Source organism: Chrysochloris asiatica, unplaced genomic scaffold, assembly GCF_000296735.1.
Source record: "Chrysochloris asiatica unplaced genomic scaffold, ChrAsi1.0 scaffold00010, whole genome shotgun sequence".
In the NCBI taxonomy this organism is placed as follows: domain Eukaryota; kingdom Metazoa; phylum Chordata; class Mammalia; order Afrosoricida; family Chrysochloridae; genus Chrysochloris; species Chrysochloris asiatica.
In genome coordinates, this window is record NW_006408528.1 from 34,938,897 (window position 1) to 34,951,685 (window position 12,789).

A 12,789-nucleotide genomic window follows, 5' to 3' on the forward strand; every position below is an offset into this window, starting at 1 on the left:
CAAAACTGATTTCTTAGGGGATCTGCTAGATCAGTTATATTCAAGAAGTCATGACAAACGTTTTTGCTGGGGGTGGGATTCTGAAGAGGTCATCTGGATAGATTTTCTCAAAGTACACAGGACAATCACAGGGACTTATTATGAAGTTTTAAGCAAGTTGAAAACTGCACACTGGTGAGAAAAAGGCCAGGAAAGTTGCACCTAAAATTTCTTTCCTGCTCACTCTTCAAGGGTAGCAAGGGCTGTCTTACGAGAATTTTGTTGGAAACCTTGACGCCATCCACCTTTCAGCCCTAATCTTACCCCTCACATATCTTTTTGTTCCCAAAACTCAAAGAAAAATTTTAAATAACACACTCTGAATCCCCCAAGGACCAAAACTGCCATTCTGATGTGGCATAAATCTGTAAAAGCAAAATTCTTTGGGGAAGGGTTATAGAGATGAAAACACTGCTTTTGGAAATGTGTAGACCTAGATGGAGGAAACGTTGAGGAGCAATTTGGAATTTTTGTTTAATAAAGGTTTCTATGATTTTGTACAAAAAAAATAAATAAATAAATAAAAAAGAAATGTGAGTTCAATGACATTCTAAGGTGAATCCAACTGAAGCCTCTGATTCAATGGGGCTGAGTTCATGGCCAGGGTCCCAGTGCTCTTGTGAGCAGCCCTGAGCCTTGGGATCGGGAACACAGGGCTTGCAAGGGTGGGAGTGATGTCATGTAGGTGACTTCAAGAGAAGTTCTGACCCAGAGGAGGAGGAAAGCAAAGTGGTTAAGTATCACACAGCCTGGCTTTGCCTAATTTTGTCTCCTCCAAGCCTCTTTCTGCACAGAGGAATTATCTATCACTATTGTGAAGAGCATCAAGAATTCTTAGGGGTAGTGTGTGCCGTGGAATCAGTTCCAATTCATAGTGACCCTAGATATGCTTTCCAAGAGAAGCTTGTGACTTTGAAATGCTTATCATGCAGTTAATCCGTAAATCTTTTATTACTTCTACTATGTTTTACATTAAAAAATTAGACAAAAGCATGGTCTGAAAACAGAAAGAAAAAAAAAAAAAAAAACTTCCATTTCTGCAAAACACCAATTTTCACATATTGATCTGGTCTCTGGAACCTAACCAGTTGCTAAGTGAGGAATGGGTGTACCTATTTGTCTTCCTCTGTCAGTAATGTAAATACTGGTGTTTGTAAGAGTCTCAACTTCTACCCGCTGATTGTAGGTTATCTACATGGTGACCTCATCCACTCCTGTGGCTTTAGAACCAACGAGACTTAAGATGCCTCTATAAAGATTCCACTCCAGACTTAATCACATTGATATCTCCGATTTGAGGGTCATATGAGGCTCAACATACCCACACCTGAACTCAGCATTTTCTATGTCCATGAAAGATGCCATCACCCATTCAGTATTCCACACAGGAAACCAGGGTGTATACGCTCCCTCCTCCTCCACTACTTCTAACAATCAATCCCAACAGGCTGAGTTCATGACCAGGGTCCCAGTACCCTTGCAAGCAGCCCTGAGCCTGGGGCAGTGAGACTAGTCTACCTTATAAGTCGCTTTTCATTTAAAAAAAAAAAAAGGAAAAAGTTTCATTTCATCTACCTCTTTCCAGTCCCATAATAGTTTAGACATTAATCCTCTCACCTGGATTATGGCAAAATACCCTAACCAAAATAATTAGAATTCAGTATAAACTCTTCAATATAAAGTCCTTTAAGACATGGCTTCTATCCTCTCTTCAGCTGCCTCTAGCTCTCGAAACATCATTTCTATTGACCTGTATATTTTCCCAGTGCTCCCTGAGCTCACTCATGTCTAATCCTGTACACATACTGCTGTATCTACTATAGTGGGTAATGTCCTCCTACATCCACAAAGCCTTCCCCAACCACCTTAAGATGTGCCTTCTAGTCCTAGCATTACTTAGAAAACACATGAATTGCTTGTCTATCTCCATAGTTCATCAGTGGACTTCTTGAAAGCAAAGACTGTGTCATCATTGTATACTCATCAATTAGAGATGCTTGCCACGTAATAAGTGCTCATCAGATATTTAAGAATAATGAACTCATGCTGGAAAGGAGCAATAAAGTAAACAAATGCAGGAACTTTTAATCTTAGTCATGCATTACATTTAAGAATTCCTGAAGCTTTGTAATTGCTATGTGAGGTTTTTGTTGAGTTCTCATATGTTCAATGTGACATATACTAACTACATGTGTATTATCTCACCTATAGTATGAGTTTAGCCATTTTACAGTGTCATTAGTTGCTACAGAGTTGTTTTAGGCTCATGGTGACTCCAAGTGTGCAGGGTAGAACTGTTCCATAGGGTTTTCTAGGCTGTGCTCTTTCAGAAGCAGGCTGCCACGTCAGCTTTCCATTAGCAGTCCAGTGCTTAACTATTTGTACCACCCAGGGAACCCTAGCCATTTTATAAGCAAAGGAATTGAGGCACAAAGCATCTAAAGCAGCATCCTGAGGCAGCTCAGTTTGTAAGTGGCAGGTAGAGAATGACTTCAAACCCAGGCAATTTGCTCTGAATCCACTGCTATCACTGGATACGCTGATTCTTTGTGAAAAACAGTAGCTGATGGAAATACTTCATGTTCTCCATTTAGACTTTCCTGTTAGTTACCAAAAGCCTAAAGAATTCTCTACGCATTCATTTCTACTAACCTCTTTCAAAGTCCGATAAGAGGAGATTCATTTCAACCATATCAGTAACTACAGGTTTAGGATGGCAGACATTAGGGTTTATGTACTAGTGTCCACAGTCTCTGGCCAGCTGCATGAAAGATGACCTAATTTTCCTATACATAGTTAAGTACTTACAAACTTGCAGAATTTAACTACAATGGTGCAGTACACAACTCTCTATATGCCAGTCCCTACTATAACTTGGAATTTCATGACGTCATTGAGTCACTGCTGTTTAATAACTGTTGTGGTGGTTGTTGTTAAGTGTCGTCGAGTTGGTTCTGACTCATAGTGACCTTGTACAGGGTTTCCAAGGAGTAGCTGGTAAGTTTGAATCACCAACTTTGCAGCCTAATGTTTACCCTATAGTGCCACACCAGGACTCCAATAAGAAACAATACGGTTCCCCAACATTACAGTTTACAATGTAAAGACTATTGCAAACCTTCCGGGATTTTTGATCAGTATTTTTTAGTGGAGGCTCTATTTGAATGCAAACTATTACTACTAGTCAGCCAAATGATATCCCTTGACTTAGTCACAAATAAGAGCTTAGAGGTCTTTGGAAACAACCCAAGTTTAACCTCCAAGATACATTTTTTACTAAGATAAGTGATTTTACACCATTGAAGCAATTAGGCAAAACCAAATTGTGGGACATTTTACAGAACAAATGTGATTTCTCTAACAAATCAACAGGCGTTGATAGTTGGAGGCCCATTGAAGAGTAAGAGGGTCTTAAGAGATATAATCAGAAGTCATTAACAACTAAAAACTTGAATGTACTGATCTTACCTGTTCCCTAACATGGATAAATTTAACTATGAAAGGACAATGTTGGAATAATCAGGCAATTGGAATGATGATGGGGTATTAGGGTATTAAACTTTGTTTTTTGAACTTTGGTATAGTGGGGTCCTGTTGTGCACTAGACTGCTACCTGCAAAGTCAGCACTTCACACCCATCAGCCACTCCTTAGAAACCCCATAGAGGGGCACACTATGGGTTGGAACCAACTCAACGGCACTTAACAACAACACTGGTTTAATGGCCATGTAAACAAATTCAGAGTTGGATACTGAAAAATGTACACAGGAGATATAAAAACAAATTAACTTATAAACATCTACATTTTGAAATATATTATGCACAACTGTTTAATTATATTTGTATAGTACCCAACTCAAAGGCACCTAACAACACCAAGTATAAGAAAGGAAATGTTTTTAAAGTTTTATCAAAATCTTGATTTACTTCTTGCCCAGTTTTTGTTCAATCAGAATTTTGACATACCTTGCATGAATTTCGAAGTTTCTGTCTTTCCCTCTTAATGGCTTTTTTCTGAATATCTTTCTCCTTCTTCGCCAATAATGCTTGCTGTCTAACTTCCTCTTCTTCTTTCTCTTTAGCTAACCGAGCAGCTTCTAATTCAGCTTGTCTTTGCTTTAATAATAGGGAATAAAATACTTTTAATAAGAAAACCAGAATTTCTAAGTGTTCTATAATCTTACTTGAAAAACTCAACTTCTCAATAAATTAGAAAAAGGTAGCCCACTTCAACTTATTAAGACTGAAGTTTGAACTGGGGAAAGTTCTACATTTATTAGAAATACGAAACTGTTGTATCATAAATACGCATAAAATTAAAGGATTTCAAATAAACACAATTTACTCAATACAAATTTGCTGGTAAAGAAGAGGTCTCTACCAACTGCACCAACTTTTCACAATCCATTCATAGCAGCATCCAAGTCTCTGTTCCCAGATTATAGCTTCAGAATAGGTTTGAAGACTCAGAAAGAGTTCAGCTTTACCAAGCATCACACCTCACCTTCTCTTTAGCTTCTTGCTCCTTCCGTTTGGCTTCTGCTTTTGCTTTCTTCTCTGCTTCTTTCTTGGCTTTTTCTTCTTCCTTGAATTTTTTTATTCTTGGATCACAGCTATATGCATTATCTACAGGAAAAACAGCAAATCTGTTGAATTTTTAATTCAATGGAAGAATTTACAAAAAAATAAAACTATCAATTATACTTACCAACCAGTGTCCTTATTCTGTTCATTTCTTCTTTTTTCCTTTGTGCCCTTGTTGCTCTATTCTGCTTTTCAATCCATTTTCTCTCATCACGACTATAAGATTTATAATATGGGAAACAAAGGACTGCTTACAGATGGTATAACTGTAAAATGTACTAGTTCACAAAGTTGTAAATAACATTTAGAAAACTAAAATGCTTTGTCACTACAAACATGTTGTTAGGTGCTGTCGAGTTAGTTTTGTCTCACAGTGACTGTGTCAGATTTCAAGGCTGTAAAACTTTATGGAAGCAGAAAACCTCATCTTTCTCCCAAGGATGGTGGGTTTTGAACTGCTGACCTTGTGGTTATTCTACAGTGCTTATTATACAGGGTCACACCAACTGCAAGCAATAGTCAAAAGATTTTCTACTGAGTATTAATTTTCAGTAAAAACATTATTTTTTTTATTGTCAACAGATTTCCTTATACACACAGAGAAAACTAAAATAGGTTAAACAGCAGAAGAACATGCTGAGTAGCTTTATTGACAATTACATTCTTTGGCAATTTCTTAAGCATATCCTAACCAAGTCCTGGTGTGGCTCTGTGGGATAAAGCACTGATCTTGAAACACAAGATCTGCAGTTCAAACTCCCTTTGAACCACTGTATAAGGTCGCTATGAATCAAAACTGACTTGATGGCACTTAGCAACAATAATGAGTCTGAACTGACTCAAATTGCACTTAACAACACCACCGTAACTTCTAAGTCAAGTCCTGATGTGGCACTGTAGGATAGACACTAGACTGCTAACTGCAAGGTCAGTGGTTGAAACCCACCAGCCACTCCTCAGAAACCCTATACAGGTTATCTATGAGTTGGAACCAACTTGAAGGCACTTGACAAATACCTTCCTTAACTTGTAAGGGGCACTGATGGTGTAGTGGGTTACACACTGGGCTGCTAACTAACACATTAGTCAGCCGTTCGAATCCAGCAGTCTCTCCACTGAAGAAGATGAGGCTTTCTATTCTGTAAATGTCTTGGAAACCCTATGCAGGGTGGTTACGAGTCAGAACGACTTGACAATACACAATCACCACTACCTTAACTTGTTAGTGAAAAAGCACATTTCAAAAGAATAAACAAAAAATATGAAGCTCATTTCTGCTTCACTACATACAGCATCAATGAACCAAATAAATTATCAGACATCTTTCTTTAGTGAGACTTAGATACGTACCATTCTGCTTTTTCTTTTTCTTCTTCATCTAAGTAAGAAAACTCTCTCCACGAATCAAAATTATACCTAGTACAAACAGAAATCAAATCAAATCAAGCCATATTAAATAAAAAACAAAATTTCTTTTACAATTAATCAGAAGCATTAAATTTAAGAACTAGTAATAGCAAGTATATGAGTTTATTTTAATGTGTCTTCTCCACGTTTCTGGGTTAACACTATGCCTAATTTTTCTAACATTTTAAAGATGAATTTAAATTTGGCATGAAAATGTAAAATACACTCACCACCCCATATCAACATCGTACCTGATAATCGCTCCTTTCTCAGATTTCTCTCTTGCCTGAAACGTGTTAACAAGTGCTTTCTGCATTTACTTCCACCAATCTGTCATGTTGTAAGGAAGCCATCGAGCTGAATGTTACTCCCAATGACCCCCACGTGTGTCCAAGCAGACCCACGCGCCACAGGTTCAAGGGTTCATTTCCCGGAAGCTCACTGCCCGGGCCCTTCTTCTCAGGCTCTCCACTGGACTCAGCCTTCATTTCAGGTAGCAGCCAAGTGTGACCACTGCCAGCAGCACCCAGGCACTAAGGGTACTCTTACAATGGGTGCTCTGCCTCTGCTTTACAGTCTCTGCTGGCAAAAGCAACTGCAACTGATATCATTCAATTTGTCATTTGTATTTGACAGTGATTGTTTATTTTTATATTTACTGGACACCTGAGAAAATATATCACATATAATACAAACTGTCCACTGATTTTTGTTTATTACTAGTGGGTTCATTATAGACACTTCTCCTTCCTCATGTACACAGTACTTTTAAAGGAAGACGTGGACTTTCACCAAATTCAAATGACTCCCAGTTTAAACAATACCATTACAGTATGCTCTCACCTAGAAATCTAATTAATAATAAACAGATTTTTTAAAAAATCATAAAAGTGTAAATCATTGCATAAGATATATATGTTACTTTTTGTTGTTGTTAAGTGCCATCAAGTTGTTTCCAACTCACAGCGACTCTATACAAGGTTTCTGAGGAGCAGCTAGTGGGTTTGAAGCACCAGCCTGCATTTAGTAGTCCAGAACTTATCCTACAGCTTCACACCATTATATATAATATTATTTAAAAACCTTTCATTATTCTAAATACAGTGTCTCTGTTTAGTGATGGTTCTGTGATTCCTCCAGTCGTTCAGTGAACCTAACACTTCCTGAATTGAGGAGTCCCTTACTGGTGCAAACAGCTAACATGCTTGGCGCCTAATCGAAAGGTTGGCAGTTTGAGTCCACTCAGAGGCACCTTGGTAAAAAAGGCCAGCTTACTTCCGAAAAATCCGTCATCACCAATCCTATGGAGCGTTGTTCTGATACCCATGGCGCTGCCTTGAATCGAAATAATGTGATGGCAACAGGTACCAAGTCAAGGCCTAATTAAAAATTTATTCCTCAAAAAAACTGTAATGTATTAACTTACTAGTGAATTCACTTACCAGAAGGAATAAAATGCATCTACATCTTCAAATGATGAATTCGTATCACCAAGTTTAGGAACAGTTTTTTTATTTGACCACCTAAGATATTAAAATAAAGAAAAATTTGATTCAAAAGTTTTGTATAGAAGTTTAAGAGAGCAGCCTCATTTGTGGAGACAAACAAACTGATTTTATTTAAACTTGCAGAAAAGGCTCCTTTCCTCACAATGTCTAGGGCTGAATTAAGGAGCTGGCTAGCAGTAGTGCCCTGAATAATGTAGAGAAACAATAGGCAAAGGTGGGCAGGGTAGAACAATCCTGAGTTGTAGCAGTTGCCAATCCTGGCTAGAAAGATAGACAGCAAGCCTGTCTCCCTAAGCTCACACACTGCTGATCCCTAAATAGGAAGCATAGAAGGCAAACTGTAAGCCAAACTTTTTTTTTTTTAAATGTTTTATTGTGAATTATGTGATAGTTTACATGGGAACACATTAGTTTTACATTCATCCTATCAAATATCGTTTCATGGCCATGGTTACAACCAACCAAGGGTATATCCTACAAGCCTGCCCCCTGGTCGTCAGCACACAGCCCCTCTCCCTCTCTGTGTCTAAAGTCCCCAGCTGCTCCATCTCTCCACGTCATCATCTCTGCCTCCATCTCACACATCACTGGAAGCCAAACTTTTTAATCAAATACTCACAAAAGGGACTACATGTACCTCCACGCTCACTACCACCACCTGTCCCCCATGAGTCAGACTTCTAGGCTCATCACTCAATCAATCACTTCTGAAAAGCATCCAGAGGTCGCTACTGACTCATGCTCTTCTCTATCAAGCCATTCCACACACAAAAAAGACACTATTTACCACCTTCTACTCTTCTATAAAACAAATGTGAGGAGAAAGGATGGAAGGAATAATATAAGGCTACATCAAGCTCTTGGTATGTACGGCACTGTAGCATAAGCACTGGACCATAATAAGGTCAGTTTGAGCTGCAACGTTAGCAGTTCAAACTCACCAACTACTCCTTGGAAACACTATGCAGGGTCACTGAGTCAGAACCAACTCAATGGCACTTAACAACAACATCAGCTTCTAATCACAATAATACTCAGACTTGGCTGCATATTACCTGAGAGACAAAAAACAAAAACCCCACAACTCTATGCTCTCCTGATCCATAAAGGGGAAATGCAGAACAGAATTTCAAATTCTCATGGAATCCAGATTTTCTGGAACCATAGATGATCAACCCTGAAACGCCTGCCCTGACAGAATCTTTAAATAAATCAAAACTATCCCCTGAAGTCCTCTTAAAACCAAACAATAGTTTAGCTTCAACAGTATAGAATATCTGTTGGTACGGGACAAACTGACAACAGCAACTTGAAAGCTTACAAAAGGAAACTTGGGGGCAATACGTTTATGTTAACGATGGAGAATCAACTCAGCAAAGGAGGGTGAGAATGGCTACACAGCTTGAAGAGTGTAATCAATGCCACTAAACTGTCCATACACAACTGAGCTGGTGTACAGTCTCAATTAAAAAAATTGAACCTTAACAAGAATGTTAAACTGCTTTCTAGGTGACTCCACTGTGCAGTCAAGATGTGAGCTTCAGAAAAACCAGACAATTTTCCAGTGCAGATGGAACAAAAAATGTAAACTAATACTGATACAGGATACTTTTTAAAAGGACTTTAATGAAAAGAAATTATATGTTTTAACCTTATCTAAATTTCATATTTCATCAAAGAAATCGTATTAAATTGGATGCTTCGTTGACAATGGACACCAAATAGAGTGGTGTGCTCATTAATAAGGGGAAGCACTAGGATGGGCGATTACTGTCACCTAAGTAGCACTTCGCTACTCTACTCTCACAGTCAGGCAGGGTTTCCTTCTGCTGTTCACGGGGTCGCTAGAAGTTGGAACAGACTCAATGGCACCTAACAAGAATCACTATCCCCCTCCAATGGCACTTAACAACATCAGCTTCTAAAGTCTGCGATTGCTCTTTTCTCCAAAGGAGACTTAAAGAACAGCCCATGAGTTCTACTGGAATGTTCTATGGATAGGCAGAAATTCTACTTAAGAGAGCAAATGAATAAGAACTGTAGGCTCACCAGAAGAATTCAGTATTATATATAGAGAGAAGAGCCTGTGGGAGTTTTCTAAAAAGAACAAAACTATTATCAGAGGAAAAGAGCAGAAACCTGAGGATAAGAAGCAAGTCAACAGAACATTAAGACCAAAAGGCAATACCTTAACCCACCTGGAATTCCTTTCAAACACGGGGGAAAACACTTCGAAGAAATTGTCTTTTGCTTCACTTTTGGAAGGAACTGAATTATCAAAAGTAGGATCTACACTGTTAAATGCTCGTCTTTTCACTGGATCAGACAACATTTCATAAGCTGAAGGAAAAAGTTACAAAGTCACATCACCATGGCTCTGTACACTTTTTTATTCTATGAGAAAACATTTTTCCCCTTTAAAAAAGTTATTTCAATATTTTAGAACTGTCTATCTGGGTGGGGAGGATTATGTTGAAGAAATGGTAACTCTAGCACTACTAGCTCTCATGTGATACAACAACTAAGAAAAGTACTCCTGGTACACAAATGACAAAATAGTGAAGTACTCACCCTTCAAGAAAATAGGTTACTCTGGGGGGAAACAAAGAACTAGAAAATGTATTGTTAGAGCCCAAGGTTGTAAAGGGATAAAGGATCCCAGGCTTCTGAGCACTATGGAAGAACAGGCCAATTTTCAAAAAGTGAGTATACAACTTTTATAAAATTGGCATCAAAATACAAATTTAAAATTTAAGGAACCATTTAGAAATGGTAGTGACCTATACTAATTTGCTTAATAAGGCTTTATGACTACGTAGCTAGCAATAAGCAGTTATGGATTATGCCCTGATATAATCAACTTTTTAATTTAAATTGGCAAATATCTGAGGGACAGTGTAGGCCCAGACAGCACCTGAAATGGGAAAAGGCCTGTATCAGTATTCTCATCATTAAATAAAACAGATGAATGAGCTCTCGAATGAGAGTCTCTGAGGATCCCCTGAGGAGCTTGTTAACGAGCAGGGCCTGCGAGTCTGCGAGTCTGCATTTCTAACACGCTGCCAACTGCCGCTAATGCTGCTGGCTGTGGACGCCTCACTCTGAATAGTGAGGCTCGAGAGAGAATGCTAGAAAGACCCTGATAGCACCAAAAAGGTGTGAAAATACTACAGCAGATATACACGCACTGCATTACGCACAGATTAGAAACCCTCACTCAGGCGGCCTTACCTTTCGTTATGCAGGTGAAGTAGTCGTTATCCCCTTCTTTAATGGGCTCACCAGCGGCTTTCCGTTTGTCTGGGTGATGTTTTAAAACCATTGCTTTATCTATAATATGAATCCGATTTAGATAATTTGTCATATCAGGCATCAAAACTTAGAAATAAAGATGAATCAACAGACCATTTCTAAAATTATGTTAGCTTTTTTTCCCATGAGAGGTTAAAAGAATTGTTTAAAAAGTGGCCAAAGTACTAGCATTTGAAGACAATCATGGAAAGCATCTTGGAGCATTTCCTTAGATAGCCACATTTTCCATCAATCGCTTTCCTATGTTTGCTACTTTGACTCAGTGACCCAAACTCCAAAAAAGCATAAAAAAACTGTGGGCAGGCTCTTTACCTCTTGGATTTTAGTACTGCAGGTGAAAAAAGGAGTGGGTGTTACACTGTAATCCATGTGTTTTCACCATCTACTTAGGAAACCACACAGACTATCATCTCAGCTACACGTGGTGTAGTAGGTTAGGAACTGGGCTGCTAACCGAAAGGTCAGTGGTTTAAGCCCACCAGTTGCTCAGCTGGAGAGAGGGGCAGTTTGCTTCCATGAAGACTGAGCCTGAGAAATCCTAGGAAGCAAGTTCTATTCTGTCTGATAGTGACATTATGAGTCAGAATAGTGGAGTCATTTTTGACTCATAGCAACCCTGTACAGGGTTTCCGAGCATCTATAAACAAATTATGAGAAGAAAGCCTACTTGGTTGTGGAATTTTTCTTTAAAGATTGAAGATTCAACAATTGTTGAACCAAGGTGTGATTCTTTTCTTTGGGATTTTTGTATTATATGCGTTCATAAGGGATCCTTGGTGGTGCTGTGGGTTAGGCGTTAAACTGTTAAATCTCAACGTCGTCAATTGATTAATCTCAAATCCACCATCTGCTCTCAAGAAAAAAGATAAAGGCTGTCTACTCCCATAAAGATTTAAAGTTTCTGAAACCCTCGGTAGGGTCACTAGAGAGCTCCAGCATTGTGGTGGTGGTGGTTATGTGACATGGAGTCGGTTCTGATTCATAGAAACCCTGTACAGGGTTTCCAAGGCTGTAAATCTTTACGGGAGCAGAAAGCCTCATCTTCTTCTCGTAGAACAGTTGGTAGTTTTGAACTGCTGACCTTGCGGTTTGTAACCACTATGCTACCAGAGCACCTTTACGAATTGGGCTGCTAATGTTAAGGTCAGCAGTTCGAAACTACCAGCTATTATGCAAGAGAAAGATGAGGCTTTCTGCTCCTGTAAAGATTTACAGCCTTGGAAAATCTATACAGGGTCATTAGGAGTAGGATTCGACTCCACAACACACCACCACCACCACCACCACCACCATGTAGGGTCAGCTAAAAGTCACAATTAACTTGATGGTTTAGTTTGATGGGATTCATGAATAAGATTATTGCTAGGTTTTTCTGTTGTTTTTTTTTGAGCTTTCTGTGCCAGGTTTTCATAATGGAGATTACACTAACCTCACAAAATTAATTATTCCAAATAGTTTATGTTCAGCATGACAATTCTCAATTCCTCAAGCATGTGAAAAAATTCATGTACAACATTACCTGGGCCTTTTTTAAAAAGCACATTCTAGAAGATAATTCTCTGGTATCTTTTTCAATTAAAAAAATAAAGAGAAACTTTTTAATCATTTGCATATAAACAGTAATCTCAGAAATATGTTCTATAATGGCTTCCATCTTCTTCCTTTCTTCATTATTTGCTTTTTTAAAATATAAAACTGATATTGGGATGTTATTTCTCTATTTCTTGCCTCCATCTACCTTAGTACTGTTCTTTTAAAAGTCTGAACTGAATACTAATTTTTTCCCCTCGTTTTAAAAAGTAACAAATAGTTTAAGACAATGAATTTACTGAAGGTCACAGCTCTGGTTGCCATCCTGGAGGCTGTTCTATAACTCATTGATGGGCATGTTATCCAATTTAAAAAATAAGGTAGAGTCCAAAGAACACTGTCAGTTTG

General features: G+C 38.5%; 1 protein-coding gene across 2 annotated transcripts in view; it reads right to left on the reverse strand.

Annotated features, from left to right (window-relative positions):
* Nucleotides 1-12,789, reverse strand: part of DNAJC2 (DnaJ (Hsp40) homolog, subfamily C, member 2) — a 32,242-nt gene that overhangs the window by 7,605 nt on the left and 11,848 nt on the right. For both annotated transcript variants that reach the window (XM_006834367.1, XM_006834366.1), the window contains exons 4-10: nucleotides 10,771-10,869; nucleotides 9,738-9,879; nucleotides 7,474-7,554; nucleotides 5,975-6,040; nucleotides 4,749-4,840; nucleotides 4,545-4,666; nucleotides 4,007-4,156 (exon numbers count right to left, since the gene is read on the reverse strand). In XM_006834367.1, coding sequence (XP_006834430.1) covers nucleotides 4,007-4,156; nucleotides 4,545-4,666; nucleotides 4,749-4,840; nucleotides 5,975-6,040; nucleotides 7,474-7,554; nucleotides 9,738-9,879; nucleotides 10,771-10,869 — 752 coding nt within the window. The remainder of the gene's footprint in view (nucleotides 1-4,006; nucleotides 4,157-4,544; nucleotides 4,667-4,748; nucleotides 4,841-5,974; nucleotides 6,041-7,473; nucleotides 7,555-9,737; nucleotides 9,880-10,770; nucleotides 10,870-12,789) is intronic.